This window comes from Hypanus sabinus, unplaced genomic scaffold, assembly GCF_030144855.1.
Source record: "Hypanus sabinus isolate sHypSab1 unplaced genomic scaffold, sHypSab1.hap1 scaffold_423, whole genome shotgun sequence".
NCBI classification, from domain to species: domain Eukaryota; kingdom Metazoa; phylum Chordata; class Chondrichthyes; order Myliobatiformes; family Dasyatidae; genus Hypanus; species Hypanus sabinus.
In genome coordinates this window covers 145576-163630 of record NW_026781302.1, presented here as the reverse complement: position 1 = coordinate 163630, position 18055 = coordinate 145576, and the positions used below count along the sequence as shown (strand labels likewise).

Genomic DNA, 18055 nt, shown 5'->3' with positions numbered 1-18055 from the left:
AAACAAAGTAAATCAAAACACGTTATTATATTCAGATTCAGTTTGTCATTTAGAAACCACAAATGCAATGCAGTTAAAAAAAATGAGACAACGTTTCTCCAGAATGATATCACAAAAGCACAGGACAAAACAGACTACACCGGAAAATCCACATAACGTTTGGCAATCCCCAATCCAGAGTCTGGAGAGGCTGCTGCGTATTAATATCGCGTTACTATCTTAGCACGTTCCCCGGAAAGGAGCTCCAAAGCTACCAGACAAAACAAGACCAAAAACTAAAGCTACAAGACCTGCACAAAACCACATAGTTACAACAGTGCAAACAATAGCATAATTCATTAAAAAAACAGACCATGGGCACAGTAAAAGTAGTCCAAAGATGTTAAAGGACTATAAGTTCAACAGAAACCACCACAGAGTTTCCACAAGTCCCCAGGGTCCCGACAGACTCGCCATCCCACGCAGGCGGCAGAAGGGCTTCCACGGCGCCGCCCGACTCAGCCTCGCAGACACAGCACACAGTGAAAGAGACCTGACCGCAGCGGACTCCATGTCCGGCGAAGCTCCGAGCCTCCGACCATCCCCTCCGGCACAGCTTCTCCGAGCACCATCCTCTGCCGAGCGTATTAAGACGGCCCCGCCAACGCGACTCCGAAGACTGGGTGCCTGTTCTTCCCAGCTGAGTCCCGGACCGCACAGCAGCAGCAGCAACGAAAGTGGTCTTCTGGAGATTTCCAGATGTTCCTCCGTGCTCCCACGTCCGTTTTTCACCCGATTATGATGGCGCACGGCACCCCGCTTGACAAATAACTGATAATCAGCTCCGGAATGGCCGCTGCAAGCTCCGTCGCGCCATCATCTTAGATTACAATTGAATTTGAACATGATTCAGCACTCCATATATGTATATGCAATTGTGATAAGAAATACAGACCAGGAAACTTAAATGAGAAGCTACCTCAGAAAAACGAATCATCACTGTGGAAGAAAACATGAACTAGTGGAATGAGTATGACCCTCCATGGGAGACATCCCAATGATCTGAGCAGATGAGATGGTGAAAAGGAAATATCGAGCACCTGACTGAGAGTTGGAGACCTCTTCCCAGAAACAGAAGGATTCCTTGCGGAAATACAGGACAAGGTGGTTAACAAAAGCGGGGAAAAAAATCAAAAATACATACAATACAAACAAGGCAATCAATGCAGAAAATGCTAAGAGAAACCAGACACAATCCAACACATTCCAGGATCCTGCGGCAGTTGAACTCAATCTGATTAATTATGCAGCTGCAATCAAGTGGCAAATATCATTCACCAAAATCTTGCTTTAAAATACAAACGGATGAATGACCATGTTAACCTAATTAAGGTACAATTATTTCCAGCCTGATCCACTTAGTCAAAATCTCACAGTATATATATATGATAATCGATACATTATTACAGATAGGACAATCCATAATAACCATCCGGATATAATATTACAGGATAAACAAGCAAATCCCTCAATAGATATAACAATTCTGAACACACACGTTCCTTGACAAGTGGAGCACCTCACCACAGGTATTGTTTGTGTCATTGGTCAGACAAATTATTTTCTCTGTCAATCAGCTTCCAAATGTTACTACTCTGTCATTTATTGCCACACCCAGCTGCTGATTTCCTTCTCTTTGTGATACGTTCTTACATCGACCATCGTCCAGAGCCCCAAACTCTGCCCTGTGCAGACTCACCTCTGGTTTCTGACCCTGCTCCTTTGAACATCCAACCAATGTTTTCGCATTCTGCTTTCAGTCTTTAGAGAACAGTGATGTCTTCTAACAACCCTTCAGAAGCACGGAAAATGACCCATAATGAGGAAATGAGCCATGATTAAGGAGAGTAAATCCAAATGTCATTCTTCCTCAGCTCAGAGATTTCAGGGGCAAAGAACATCTCAGACAGAACTGCAGCCAGCTCAACTGTCTGGAGAAAATTCAAGGGGAATCTTTTCACCCACAGAGTGGTGACTGTTTGGAACCCATCCTACAGGGGGAACACGAGGTGAACAACAGGGGAGGATTTAAAAGGATTCGTGGGACAGAATCACTGGCAGGGTCCAGCAGGCCTAAATTGACTCTCTATTCAGTTTAAGATAGTACATAGGGCCAAGATAAATTGGTGCATATATTTCCTAATATAAGCCCTATTTGTGACAGATATACCATAGAGGTAGCTGCTCTAACTCATAAGTTTTGGTCATGTATAAGCTTAAATAATTTTTGGAGAGATGTGTTTAGAATATTGTCTAAAGTTATAGATGTGGATGTTCAACCCAATTTCTCCTACGGGAATTTTTGGGATTATTCCAGAGGAAATAGGCAGAGTATCTGCTTCCGCTCAGCATGTGATAGCCTTTTCAACTTCACTGACTAGGAGTACTGTCTTGTTATATTGGAAAGAATCTAATCCTCTACTGTTTTCTATTGGCTCACCTTCATTATGTCATATCTGAGCTTGGAGAAAATTAGAAGCTGGACGTTTGATACATCTTTTAATTTTGAGCAAGTCTGGTCACCCTTTATTCAATATTTTCATATGATTTAATTTATTTTTTCTTTATTCTCTTTCGGGAAACTCCTTATCCGTGAAAGTTTGGAGGTGACTGGAAGGTTGCATTTCTCTTTGTTTTTCTTCTAATTTTATCCTCAATTGGACTGCCCAATCTTTCTTTTCTTTTCTTTTTTTTTGTTCCAATTTAGTTTAGTGTTGTTTTCCTGCATATAAATAAAATTTTCCAATTTTTTTAACGATTTGTTAAGAGGAGTTGTGTTTTTTTTTATTATACTGTATATATAACTGCATAACATTAAACCTATCTGATTTTGACAATATATACTTTTCTTTATTGCTCTTTATATGTCTATTGTATTCTCTGTTTGCTAAACCTTTCCACTGATTTGTATATTTTTTACTGGAAATCAATAAAAAAGTTGAAAAAATGAAAATGACTGTCCTGGAACAGAGTCACTGGCACCATCCAGCCAGCCTGAGTTGGCTCTCTACTGTACGCTAGGTGTGTTATAAATTCACCAAGTACTGGAGACAGTTTTAAATAAAACTGACTTATTTCTCTCATATCCAGAATATTAAACTCCAGTCCATTAAAGGTGAATGTGCAGCAGAAGAAACTCCTCCCATGCCCAGTGACCAGGGTGCAGAACTGGGTGTGGTGATCAGCAGCAATAATTTACGAGTCACTCTTGAAATTACATTTAGCAATGGTGATGAACAAATATGCAGCATGCAGCTTATTGAAAGTTTCTCTCCAGTCTGAACCTGGCAGTGTGTCACAAGGTTAGATTACAGAGTGAATCCTTCCCCACATTCACAGCAGTTGAACGGCCTCTCCCCAGTGTGAACTCAATGATGCACATAAAGGTGAGATGACCGAGAGAATCTCCTCCCAGAGTCTAAGTAGGTGATCAGCCTCTACCCAGTGTGAACTGACTGGTGTCTCAGTAGCTCAGATGACCGAGTGAATCCCTTCCCACATTCTGAGCAGGTGAATGGCCTCTCCCCAGTGTGAACTCGCTGATGTTGCAGTAGGTCAGATGACCGAGTGAATCCCTTCCCACATTCTGAGCAGGTGAATGGCCTCTCCCCAGAGTGAACTCGCTGATGTACCAGTAGGTCAGATGACCGAATGAATCCCTTCTCACATTCTGAGCAGGTGAATGGCCTCTCCCCAGTGTGAACTAACTGATGTAACTTCAGTTTAGATGACTGAGTGAATCCCTTCCCACAGTCTGAGCAGGTGAATGGCCTCTCTCCAGTGTGAACTCGCTGATGTAACTTCAGGTTGGATGACCGAGTGAACCTCTTCCCACAGACTGAGCAGCTGAATGGCCTTTCCCCAGTGTGAACTAACTGATGTACCTTCAGATGGGATGACCGAGTGAATCCCTTCCCACAGTCTGAACAGGTGAATGGCCTCTGCCTAGTGTGAACTGTCTGGTGTCTCAATAGGTGTGATGACTGAGTGAATCCCTTCCCACAGTCTGAGCAGGTGAATGGCCTCTCCCCAGTGTGAACTCGCTGATGTACCAGTAGGTCAGATGACCGAATGAATCCCTTCTCACATTCTGAGCAGGTGAATGGCCTCTCCCCAGTGTGAACTGTCTGGTGTCTCAATAGGTGTGATGACTGAGTGAATCCCTTCCCACAGTCTGAGCAGGTGAATGGCCTCTCCCCAGTGTGAACTAACTGATGTACCTTCAGATGGGATGACCGAGTGAATCCCTTCCCACAGTCTGAGCAGGTAAATGGCCTCTGCCTAGTGTGAACTGTCTGGTGTCTCAATAGGTGAGATGACCGGGTGAATCCCTTCCCACAGTCTGAGCAGGTGAATGGCCTCTCTCCAGTGTGAACTTGCTGGTGAGCCATTAGATCAGATGACTGAGTGAATACTTTCCCACAAATTCAGCAGTTGAGCAACCTTTGCCCAGTGTGATCTGACTGGTGTGTCCACAGGTGGGATGACCGACTGAACCCCTTCTCACACACAGAACAGGTGAATGGCCTTGTCCCAGTGTGAACTTGCTTAAGTACCTTCAGTTGAGATGACCGAGTGAATGCACTCCCACTGTCTGAGCAGGTGAATGGCCTTTCCCCTGTGTAAAATGATGGGCGTGCCAGTTAGTCAGATGACCAAGTGAATCCCTCTCCACAGTATGAGCAGGAAGGATGATCGAGTAAATCCCTTGCTCCACTTCTTAAATATCTAGACCGAGACAGCAAAACTGGGGTGCTATGTTTGAATTTCCATAGACAAATTCCTTGTCATTTTTAACCTGTAAAGATTTAAAAATTCATCAGTGGGTGAAGGACAACATTTCAGATGAGCTCACACTGTTACAGTATGGTTCAACGCAAACTGGAGAGAGAAATCATCTTCTAACTGGTCACAGTGTTGGTATCTGGAATGACCATCAAACTCTCTGATGCTCTATAAGTATGGGGCATTTCTGCCATCTCCAGCCTGTTACTTGGCTCAGTTTGACTCTCTCCATTGGTAGTATTCCCCATTCCCCTTGAGCTGCATGGGTGCCTGGCTCCACAGTAACTGAAACACTCTCACGCAAGTAGCTTTTGTTGACATACAGCTGGGATTTTCTTTTATGTACTATTAATTTAAAGTGCCATAGACTTAATGCCATGTAAATATCTCCTGACCTTGTCTAGTTCAACATTGGAGATAAATGGCTTGTAATTCTGAGAATTAGTTAAAACCCGAGCAGAAGGATATAAATAAAATAATTTAAACCATTGAATAAAATCAGGCCCAAAATTAAATTTTCTTATGTTTTAAATAGATAATTCCATTCAACCCAATCAAAGGCCTTCTCAGCATCTAAGGATGACACACATTCCAATGTCTCTTTAGAAGGAGAATAAATGACATTTAATAAAAGACGAATAGGGAAATGAGAATATTAATCTTTAATAAATCCAGTCTGGTCCTTTGAGGTTGCCCTTTGAGTCCATTGCTCTTTGATCTGGCCTTAGAACACTTAGCTATTGCCTTTAGAGTATCTCACGGTATCACTGGGATATTAAGGTGAGGTATTAGTCACAAAGTTTTGTTCTATGCCGATGACGTACTACTTTATATTTCTAATGTCAAAACTTCTGTGCTTTCTTTACTTTCTTGTTTCAGCCAATTTTCAGGATATAATCTAAATTTACGTAAGAGTGAACTTCTTCCTTTGAATAATTTGGTACCCATTCATACTAACCTTGCTTTTAAATCTATAAGAAATCAATTTTGCTGTAATAATTACTAAGATTTATAAGCTACTGTTTAAAGGAATTTTTTCACTCTATTGAGTTACGTTAAAAGGACACTTTCAAAATGGTTGCCACTTCCATTATCGTTGATTGGCTGAATCAATTCTATTAAAATGAATCTTACCTAAATTTATATACCATTTTCAGGCCTCACCCATCTTTATTCCTCAATCCTATTTTGATTCTCTTGACTCTCCCCTATCTTCCTATATATGGAAACATCAACTTTCTAGACAAAATCAATTTCATTTTCAAAAGGCAAAAAAGAATGGAGGTTTAGCTTTACCAAATTTTATGATTTATTGCTGGGCAGGCAATATATGGAACCTCACATTTTGGTCATACTATATTAACCATGAGGACTGTCCTGTTTGGGTTTCTATAGAAGCTAATTCTGTTCATAAATTCTCTATTATTTCTCTTCTTGGATCTTCACTTCCTTTATCTTTAAGTAAACTACCTGACAGATTGGTAGTTAAACATACTTTGAGGATTTGGATAAAATTTAGAAAATATTTTGTTTTAATGAGACATTTGCTATCAAGTCCTATTTTTTCTAACTATTTTTAACCCTTCTTTGATTGATGTAGTTTTTAAAGAATGGGATAGACTAGGTATTAACTGCTTCCAGGATTTGTTAGTTGGAGGAAGCCTTTTCGCTTGAGCAATTCTCAGCTAAATAGAGCTTACCAAAAACCTATTTTTTTTTAATGTCTGCAAATTAGGGACTTTCTGCAGTCTCAATTGCATACATTTCCAAAAAGTCCAGATAAAAATTTATTAGATGTAATTTTTAATCTGAAACCTTTTCAGAATGGTTCAATATCCAATATTTGTGGCTTGCTGTTGAGAATGAGAAATGTTCCTTTAGACAAAATTAAAATCTCTGGGAACAAGATTTGCAGACTTCAACATATAGAATGAAATTTTTAAATTGGTTAATACTTCATCGTTATATGCCTGCCATTCCCTCCTACAATTTAAAGTAGTCCATAGGGCCCATATGACTAAGGATAAGCTCTCTCGTTTTTATTCAGATATGTCTCCCTATTTTGACAGATGCAACTATGGAGTAGCTTCATTGATTCAGATGTTTCGGATATGGCCGAGACTTCAAAAATACTGAAAGGAAGTATTTCAAACCTTTTCTGCACTTTTTAAGGTTAATTTTAAGCCTAATCTTTTGACTGCCTTATTTGGTAATGTTGGAGGGCAAGATATGATTTTGGAAATACCTGATCAGTGGCTGCGTGATGTTACATCATGCTTAAATTTAGAACAGATTTGATGTTCAATTTCTGAATCAAAGACTTTCAAACATAATGGGGACCATTTTTGAATTATTTTCAAAGCATTTGATTTGTTGTTACGTACGGATGTTGGCTAATATTATCATCTATTTACTTATAATGATAAGGATGTTTTTCCTTTTTTTTCTTTTTTTTTACCAAGCAGCTTTTTGTTGGTAGCGGATTAGATTTTTTCTAATATACAGTTTCTAATATACTGTATTTAGTACCATTTTATCATTTTTATAGATTATTATATATATTATATTTATATTATATATATATTATTATATAGTGTATATATATACACACACACTTAAGTTACTCGGTATTCTTTTATGTAAGAAAATCAATAACAATATTGAAAAGAAATGTCCGGATCTGGCTGGTGGCACAGTGGCAACCGTGCCGGACTTCAGGATGAACCTGAGTTTGAATCCAGCCAGCTCCCCTGGACACTTTCCAGGGGAGCTGGGTTACGGGCTGCTGATTTCTTTGGAACCACTGCTGTAACTTGCCTCATACGCGGTTGCCCATGATGCCAGAGAGGCATGGAGGGAAATCGTCCGTTAACTGGAGAAACACCGGTTGCAGCGTACCTTTCCTTAAATATCTCCCAAAACCATTGCCTCATCCAATTTACTATCTCATCTTGAATGCTGAGTGACAGAACCTCCTTGACCAACCTCCCATATGTGACTTTGTCAAGTTCCCATGGAGAAAAAATCAGCTGTCTTGCCTTCATCCACTTTCCTGAAAACTTCCTCCAGAGACTCTATAAGATTGGCTAGACATGTCCTACCATGCACAAAACCATGCTGTCTATCCTTAATCAGTCCACATCTATCCAAATACTTACATATCCAGCTCCTGCACATATATTCTAATACTTTTCCCACTACTGATGTCAAGCTCACTAACATAAAGTTTTCTCATTTATCCTTAGAGCCTTTCTTGAACAGCGGAACAACCTTGGCTGTCCTCCAATCCTCCAGTACCTCACCTGTCACTAAGGATGATTTAAATATCTGAGCTTGGACCCCGAAAATTTCTGCACTTGTCTTCCGCAGGGTCCTGAGAAACAACTTGTCAGGCCTTGGGGATTTATCCATGCTAATTTGCCTTAAGACAGCAAACACCTCCACCTCTGTAATGTGTACAAGGTCCATGAAGTTGATGCTGCTTTGACTCACTTCTATCGACTCTGTGTCCATCTCCTGAGCAAATACAGATGCAAAACTACTATTTAAAACCTCCCCCATCTATTTTGTCTCCTGTATAGGTCACCATTCTGTTCGCCAAGAGTGGGCATGTTCCTGTTCTGACCTTCTCCATGTTTCTGTGACAGAGAAGCTGGCCAAACTTGACTGGAAGGGGAACCTGGTAGGAGTGATGATGGAGCAGCAATGGCTGGAGTCTCTGGGAGCAACTCGGGAGCTGAGTGATAGACACATCCCAAAGAAGTGGAAGCATTGGAAAGGTAGGAGGACTCAACCTTGGCTGAAATGAGAATCCAAAACCAACATAAAAGCCAAAGAGAGGTTAAATAAGCTTTTAGAAATGAAGAGAAGACAACTAAAGAAAGTCAGATGAGCTCTGGGTGTGGAAATATGATATTGTAGTCATTAATGTGTCTTGGTAGCACCCAACAGCCTGAGGAATTTAGATGAACAAAATATCCAGGGCCTCGATATCTCTTGAAAACAAAGGTTCCCTGCACCAGTTACCTTTCACCTTTTATTTTGGCAGGCACATGCAAACTCTACACACTCAAAATTTCACTTCTGAAGAACCCCCACTTACCAAGTACTCCTTTGCCAGAAAACAGCCTGTTCCAATCCACACTTGTCAAATCCTTGCAAAGACCATAAAATTGATCTTTCTCCAATTTAAAATCTCAAGAGAAGTCCAGGCCTCTGTTTTTCCATATTTTCTTGGAATCTCATGGCATTAGGATCACTAGACATGAAGTGTTCCCATACACTAATTTCTGTCACCAGCCCTGGATTATTTCCCAACAGCTTATTGCACACTTCTACGCCGGATGTTTTACGTACTGCTTGAGGCACATTTGACAAACTCTACCTCATCTAGTCCTTTTACAGTATGGGAGTCCCATGTAAAGTTAAAATCACTTACTATATCAACTTTTGTTTTTTGGTGTAGTCTGTGAACTCTCTACAAATTTGTTCCTCTAAATCCCTCAGACTGTTGGGTGCAACCAATTCCCAGTAATGCCTACGATATCGTAATTCCATGCCCTGGGCTTATCTGGCTTTCCTACAATGCTTCTTGGATCATGATTTCCACAGCTCAACACATTTATCGCACCATGCTCAAGCATTTGATTGCTGACTTTGTCTGAGGTCTGAACAACATCTGTCTGGTGTCAAGAAAACAAACTCTCCCTCAATGTGAGAAAAACCTCTGATGCTGAATTTTGTAGTGACAACGGAGGAAAGGTTTTCTTCCGATGACTCTTCCATGAAGGTCATATTTGTGCAGGTGTCGCTGCACAGTAGAACAGTGCACAACCACTCCAGAGTCTGCTAAATCTTCCTGAATTTTTTTTACAGTCAAATGGGGGTTTTGATTTGCCTTTCTAGCAGTCCTACGAGTAGTTCTCTCAAAAAGCTTTCTTGGTCTTCCAGACATCAACTTGCCCTCCTCTGTTCCTGTTAACTGCCATTTCTTAATTACATTGTGAACTGAGGAAACGGCAACCTGAAATTGCTTTGCTATCTTCTTATAGCCTTCTCCTGCTATGTCAGCATCATTTATTTTAACTTTTCAAGTACTAGGCAGCTGCTTAGAGGAGGCAATGGCTGCTGATTGTTGGAACAGGGTTTGAAGAGACAGGGTATTTATAAAGCTTTGTGATTTGCATAACCTGGCCTGTCCTAATGATGACTGTGAACAAGCCATAGCCCTAACATGCTAATTCAGGTCAGAGACCTTGGTAAAAGTTATCTGAGAGCTCAAATCTCTTGGGGTTATCCATGGTGCTCCTTTCCTTTTTTTTCCATTCTAAAATTGTACAAAACAGAAATAATACACTAATTTTGCTTAAAGTGTAGAAAAGAATGTTTCGTGTTTAAGACTTTTGGAGATCAGTTCACCTTCTACACACTAAATTATTCACAGTAACAGAATGTTTGACCAGTGGTGCCCAGCTGTTTACATACCACTGTATCGGATGAGGTGGTGAGCACGGGGTGTGATGGGGGGGTGGGGGTGAGGAGGAGGACTGACAGGGAGCAAAGAGGCAGAACATGCGGGATGAGTGGTAGATTTAGAGGGTGATAAAGAGGGGAAGACAATGTGGGATATAGGAGCCAGCAGGGAAAGTGTTTGAGAGAGGGGGAGGGTGGGATGCAGAGAGAGAGAAAGAGAGGGTGAGAGCTGGAAATGGAGGTTACAGAGTGGTGGAGGTGACTGAGTGAGAGAGACAAATTTGATTGAAGTGAGAGGGTGCATGAGAGAGGGGGAGATGGAGAGGGGAAGGCAGAAGGTGAAAGAGAGTGAGAGAATGGTCAAGTAGCAGTGTCACTGAGGCAGATAGAGAAGAGTGAAGGGGAGCGTAGAGGTGGGGAGGAAGCAAGAATGGTTGAGGGGGCGATGATATGGAAGGGGGTGAGGGAGTGGCGAGATGGCAAGGGAGAGACTGAATAAAAAGGGAGGTCTGGAGTAGAGGGCAGGAGGATGAAGAGGGACCGTGAGGAGGAGTGGTGAGGGAAACGGGGTACGTAGACAGGGATGAGGGAGAAAGGTGAGAAGATGGTGTGTCTGATTAGAATTGTTAGGCTAACTATTTATTCAGTCCCCAGTTGCAGGGTCGTTAATCACGTATGTTCACATGTCACTGAACAAATCCACCATGGGATTATGGTTCCATGCCTTGACATTTACTGTGTATGATTCTGGTCAACATATCCGACAGTGGGGAGCTCTAACACGTACGGTTCTGGTCAACATATCTGACAGTGGGGAGTCTTTAACGTATACGGTTCTGGTCTACATGTCCAACAGTGGGGAGTTTCACAGCATACGAGGACCTACAGCAAATCACAGTGCAATGCCAACCCCAGGTGATGCTGGTGTTTCTCATGTTCAGGTAGCGGTGAGGAAAGAGTTAATCTCGGGTTTGTGTAAATCGAGGGCCGGTTGCAGTGGGAATGGGCTTGGATCGATCCAGACAGCTGGAGCCACCGGGTTCTCCAGTCTTTTAGATTTGCGCCCGAGTCGGGATTGCGGGATCAGTTTGTTGTGGTTCCCCTCCAGCTTGGGAGGGTGGATGTGAGTGAAGGGGGCCTGTCAGTGAGTCGGTGTGGGGTGAATGGTCAGAAGGGTTTCGAGCCACTGGCGGGACAGAGGGTGGTTGGGGTACTGTGGGTGATCAGAAGTAACATGACCTGGGTGGATGGGCAAGGGGTAAATTACGTTATCATCGAGGGTGGATTTGGTCCAATGAATCAGACAGATCAGCTCACGTGTCCTTTCAGGAGGCCACAATTCCCTCATCATCTTAATCACTGACTAATCTTCCTGTTAACATTGAGTTTGTTACAGAGCCCCAGAGTCTGCAAACAGACGATTGGTAGGAGGCAGAGTGTTATGGTGACAGCCTGTTTCTTGGACTAGAGTCCCGTTCTTAGTGACATTCCCTGAGGTTACACCCATTGCTACTTGTCATCTATGTCAATAATTTAGTTGAGAAAGTACAGGGTATGGGGAGAGAGTTTGCAGCAAGTTCAAACAATTACTGTTTTTGAAAGACAGTCAGTATAAACACTCCCCTCTCTTTCCCTCTCCCCACTCAGAACTGACCAAAAGCTACATCAGAGGATGAGAGATCTTGAACTGAGTGACCACTGTGAGGGAATGGGAGTGGTTTCAAAGGGCTGGGCTGCTGGAAGCACATTACCAGACCTGGAGTGATTGTAACTGGGTCTGACAGAGGCATAACTAGTTCTTCAGGGCACATTCAGTCTCACTCCAACTATTTCCTACCTTCCTTTGTACAGGTATGTAATGTCTAAAGGACCAGTGTTTGAGTAAATGAGACTCACCAAACTTTCTCCTGACTATATCAATGGAATCTCCAAGTCAGTTGGATTCTCTCCAGTTGATGTTCTCAATCCTTGGGCTGTTTTACTCGACTTCAGTCATGGTTTGCTTCCATTCGGGGATTTTCTTCCAATAAATCTCTCATCACATGTCTAACTTTAACATCAAAGATAATGAAGCTGATAAACAATAAAAAGGAGAACCAAACATTTCTATTAATTGTTACTATGACCAAAACTCACTGAACGTTAAACATTGAAGGCTGAGCAGAAAGGAAAACACCACCCACCCGGAAACAGTGAGCATGCATGAAGATATTGTACATCTGTGGATAAATCGGAGGGGTAAACAGGATCACGTGACTAGTGGGGTCTCCCACCCCAGGCAGAGGGTCCAGCTCCCAACACTCTGTGGAAAGACACAAACGTCGCTTACATCTGGTCTCACCTTAAGTGTTTTAGACATTTCAATCCCCAGGAAAAATGTATTGTCTATCCACTCAGATTCATAATCAAGTTTATTATCACCAGCATGTGGTGTAAAATCTGTTAACTGTGCAACAGCATTTCAATGTAATACATGATATAGAAGAAAAAAAAAACAAAATAATAAAAATTTACAGTATACTTATATCTGGGACCATTGATCGCCGTGATTTTTATAAATGACCTTGATGAGGAAGTGAAGGGATGTGTTAGTAAATTTACTGATGACACAAATGTTGGGAGTGTTGTGGATAGTGTGCGGGGCTGTCAGAGGTCACAGTGGGACACTGAAAGGATGCAAAACTGGGCTGAGAAGTCCCAAATGGTGTTCAACCCGGATAAGTTTGAAGTTGTTCAATTTGTTAGGTCGAACATGATGGCAGAATTTCGCATTAATGGGAAGACTCTTCACAGTGTGGAGGATCAGAGGGATCTTGGGATCCGAGTCCATAGGACACTCAAGTCTGATATGCAGGTTGACTCTATGGTCTACCGTGCATTGACCTTTATTAATTGTGTGTTGAGTTTAGGAGCCGAGAGTTTTTGTTGCAGCTATATAGGACCTTGGTCACACTCCACTGTGCTCAATTCTGGTCACCTCACTACAGGAAGAATGTGGAAATCTTAGAAAGGGTGCAGAAGAGAGTTAAAAGTATGTTGCCTGGATTGGGGAGCATGCCTTATGAGAATAGGTTGAGTGAACTCGGCCTTTTCTCCTTGGAGTCACAGAGGATGAGAGGTGACCTGAAAGAGGTATATAAGTTTATGAGAGGCATTGATCATGTGGTTAGTCAGAGACTTTCTGAGACACTGTTTCTAATCCTTTGGTAATCTTCTAAACGTCTATTCAGTCTCACCCCAGCCGGCACGGCTCCAGAGTAAACAACATAAGATTGTCCAGCCTCCCGTTATAGTTCAGGCCCTCTATTCCAGGCAGTGTCCTGGTAAACCTCTTCTGCACCCGCTCCAAAGCCCCGATATCCTTCAGAGAATGATAGCCACCACAACTGTATAAACCACTCCAGATGTGGCCTAACCCTAACCCTCCCGTTGTAGTTCAGGCCCTCTATTCCAGGCAGTGTCCTGGTAAACCTCTTCTGCACCCGCTCCAAAGCCACGACATCCTTCAGAGAATGATAGCGACCACAACTGTATAAAACACTCCAGATGTGGCCTAACCCTAACCCTCCCGTTGTAGTTCAGGCCCTCTATTCCAGGCAGTGTCCTGGTAAACCTCTTCTGCACCCGCTCCAAAGCCCCGACATCCTTCAGAGAATGATAGCGACCACAACTGTATAAAACACTCCAGATGTGGCCTAACCCTAACCCTCCCGTTGTAGTTCAGGCCCTCTATTCCAGGCAGTGTCCTGGTAAACCTCTTCTGCACCCGCTCCAAAGCCCCGACATCCTTCAGAGAATGATAGCGACCACAACTGTATAAAACACTCCAGATGTGGCATAATTAATCTTATAAAGCTGCAACATAACTTCCCGACTTTTGAACTCAATGATAAATACAACCATGTGGCGACCCATTTCCTGGCACACCCGAACCGGCTCACAATTAGCCAGCGTTCCGGCTAAGGGAGATAGCCTGCGGGGGTTTGTGAGTACGTGTCTTTTGGAGCATCCGCGCCCACGGGGGGCGGGTTGAGGGAGGCTTTAATGCAAGGCTGTTGAGTTCGAATAAAGTTATCTTTGACTGCAGTTTACCAACTCCCGTGTCGTTATTTTAGCGCTGCCTGTAGCACACCGCTACAACCACACCATTTGCCTTCTTAACCACCCGATCAATCTGTGCGGTTTCTTTCAGGGAGCGATGATCTCGGACTCCAAGATTCCTCTGATCATTAACACTGTTCAGGGTTTTGCATTTAACAGTGTATACATTAACATGTCTCTACATTCCACCGACCGAGCTGCAAAGTTGATTATCACTAATCAAATCTCACCGAATTTTCGCAGGACCTGTTGAATTTATTGCCAAGTGCACAAGTACGGGAAAGTACAGGAACAGAGAAACACTGTGGCAGCATCACAGGCAAGTACATTCAGTTAACACACGGAACACAAATTATACATTTCTCTGTCAGTAACAATATGGAAATAAGTTTACGTCATCCTGCTAACAGGACCAGAACAACAGGGGCTGAGCGGCGGCTCATCTCAGACGGTTCGGTGTGAAGGTCTCACAACCCGGACCGACCCCGGCAGATTCTGTGCAGGAAGCGAGGCGAGGCCGCCAGTTCGGGAAAGTTCATCCCCTCCCCCTTCAGGTTTCACCGATCACCTTGTGTTTCTCTCTCCGTCCCCACCCCCACCTTTTATTCTCCAGTCCTGCCGAAGGGTTTCGGCCGGTAACGTCGACTGTACTCTTCTCTAGATGCTGCCCGGCCTGCTGAGTTCCTCCAGCATTTTGTGCGCGTTCCTCGCATTTCCAGCAAATGCAGATTTTCTCTTGTTTCGAGTTCGGGAAAGTTAACTCACTACCCAACGTCAGAACTCCCCGATCGGGACCGGCTTCAATACTCACCGAAAGAAAATTTTTGGTGTTGCCCCTCAGAGAATAATCCGTCTCCGGCACCCCGTCCAAGACGGCGAGAACCCCCCCTCCGCATCCCGATCTCACCGCCGACCCGCTTTCACAAAGAACGAAAAAAACAGCACGGACTAGCCCAGGAATGTAAGCATGCGCAATGTGCTAATTGCGTCATCGAGCGGTGGGCGGGGCCTCAGAAAAATCGGCAGATGCTTCCGATCTGCGGTAAAACGGGATCACGTGACGAGTGGAGGGCCTCCCACGTGATCCGGTGACGGCAACCCTCCCTTCACACACTGCCCTGCCCACCGTCGCATTTCCCATATTATTTTATTATTTCCAAACTTAAACCAGATACGTATTTAATTTTTCCCACCATATCTTCCCCGGTCCCGTTCCCTCTAGCCCCAGGTCACAGAGCTCTCAAAGTTAAGAGTTTCGACTCACATCGCGGTCCGAAACACAATTCAGACCCAAACCAGAAATGTGCAAGTTTCATTTAAATCAGACTATGTCTATAAACACTAATTTCTATTTATATTCCTCCGGCATCACCGATCAGGAACACTGAAACATTAAGTGAGAAACAGCAGCAGAAGGCCATTCAGCCCCTCTAACCATCAACAAGATAGTGGCTGTTCTCCCTTCTCAACCACATATTTCTGCCGGATCCTCATTTCCTCGATTCCCTTTGGTCTCCACACATCTGTTGTTCTCTGTTTTATGTGAGGACGATCACTGAGTCTTCACCGCCCTCTGTTGTGGGGATTTACAAACATTCACCGCCCTCGGAGTGGAGACATTTCAGACTCGGACAGTCCACGACCTTTTTCAGAGACTGGGATCCCTGGTTCAACCGGGAATGATGTTGTGCATTTTAATGCGTTCACCTTTCAGTCCTCGATTCTCTAAATGAAAGGGTTATCACATTTGATCTTTCTTCATAAGATGACCCCACCATCCCAGGGATCAGTCTGGTGAACCTTTATTGCACTCTCTATAACAAATACTCTCTAACCTCTTTGTTCATCCCCTATGGAATTAATTTCCATCTTCTGTATCCCGTGTTGCTCCAACCACTCACCTCCCACCCCTGTCACTATTTCCACCTTCCCACCTCCCCCTCACCTGGATCCACCTCTCACTCCCCAGCTCTTGCCCCATCCCCACCCCTCTCCTCTTTTCTCTGACTATTTCCCGTCCACTCACAATCCAGAGGGAGGGTCTCGGCCCGAAATGTTGACGGCCCATTTCCCTCCACAGATGCTGCCCGACCCACTGAGTTCCTCCGGCAGCGTCTTTGTATGCTGGTAAACTAACACCTTGACAATGTGGACCATAGATACCCCTTCCTCTAAAAGTCATCGAATCACTCAGACAGCTAATCGCTGACAGGAATTATATTTGATGGTTATTACATTCCAGCTGGATGGAGTTGATGGGGAGTTCGGCGTGTCCCAGCGAAAGAGCCGAACGGCCGAGCTCTCTGCGCTGTCCCTCCGGCTCTGGCCAGTGGTGGCGCTGTGGGAACCCTCGGCCAGAGTCTGGACCATAGGGAGACGCGCAGGCGCGCTGCCGACACTAAGCGTCGCAACACTGGGTCTGTGACAGTCCGAGCGGCGGTAGACAGAGGCTGATGTCGGGTTTGTGTAAATCGGGGGCCGGTAGCAGTGAGAAAGGGCCTGGCCCGAGCTCTACCGGGTGGCTGTGAGCTCCAGGCTCTCCTCAGCCCCGGTTTTAACTTTGCGACCGAGCCAGGGCTGTAGGGTCAATTTCTTGTGGTTCTCCAAGGTGTTTGGGGAGAATGGGCTCTGTCTGTGTGTGTGGGTAGAGGTTATGAGTGGAGTGTGGGTGTGGGTTTGTAGGCGGGTTGGGTTCTTTTGGGTGAAAGTGGGATGATTGCACATTCCGTGATACGGGGAGGATGGTCCCGAGACAAATTAAGTTGTAAACAAGGGACGATCTGGTGAACTGGATCAGACAGCTTAGCTCGCGTGTCCTTTCAGGAAACAACAATTCACTCTTCATATTAATGACTGTCTAAGATTGCTGTTCACAAGATTATGAGTTACAAGATTGTGTGTTACAGAGTCTCAGAGTCTAGGACAGCTGTCTCCATCATGGGCTGCGAGTGCAGATTGGGAAGGGGGAGGGTGTGTCAGTGACCTGTGCATCAGAGGACACGGGTTTCTACATCCTCCTGTGACGTATAAATGTCCTTACAGTGAATTCGGATATGCTGGCATATCGGGATTCTGAAAGTGAAAGGGAATCGGGAAGGGGCTGAGGAGAGAGTTTTAACAGGAGAACATGTTCAGGGGTAAAGGGATACAGGAGCAGTCTAATAGATCATTTTATGTTTTTTTTTTGTTTGTGTAACCTCACAAATGGTGACTGAGGAAGAAGCTTGTTGACGGAGGATACCCATAGGCGAGCAGGTCAGGCACGGAATCAGGAAGTGAGTTGAATTGACTTTATTTCATACATTAATGAGGAGTAAAAATCTTTACATTATCTCCATCTAAATGTGCAACGTGCAATCATTGTAATTTATAATAGTTTATAATAATTAAAACAGAGTGTAATATAGAGTACGTTCATCAGTCTGATGGCCTGGTGAAAGAAGCTGTCCCAGAGCCTGTTGGTCCTGGTTTTTATGCTGTGGTACTGCTTCCCGGATGGTAGCAGCTGGAATAGAGTGACAGAGATGTAAGGCAGCTGCATTAATGGAAGACGACACGGGAACTTCATCAATTGCCAGTGGTTTAGCAGAAGTGACCAATCTCTATGCTACCTTGACAGAAACAGATATTCACAGAGGTGAGAAAGGGGTGCAGTTTG

The 18055-nt window shown here is 43.8% G+C and overlaps 1 protein-coding gene across 1 annotated transcript; it reads right to left on the bottom strand.

The window, feature by feature from the left end:
- Window positions 1-3241: 3241 nt before the first annotated feature.
- LOC132388836 (zinc finger protein 16-like) lies at window positions 3242-15357 on the bottom strand. The gene is made up of 4 exons (XM_059961261.1): window positions 15209-15357; window positions 12480-12598; window positions 12193-12369; window positions 3242-4837 (listed from the first exon to the last, which is right to left on the bottom strand). The coding sequence occupies exon 4, from the start codon at window positions 4428-4430 to the stop codon at window positions 3477-3479; it is 954 nt and encodes a 317-aa protein (XP_059817244.1). The 5' UTR covers window positions 4431-4837; window positions 12193-12369; window positions 12480-12598; window positions 15209-15357; the 3' UTR covers window positions 3242-3476.
- Between the last annotated feature and the right edge of the window lie 2698 nt (window positions 15358-18055).

Coding starts and splice junctions, on each gene's coding strand:
- LOC132388836 (XM_059961261.1), bottom strand. CDS start 4,430: ATGGCTCACCAGCAAGTTCACACTGGAGAGAGGCCATTCACCTGCTCA.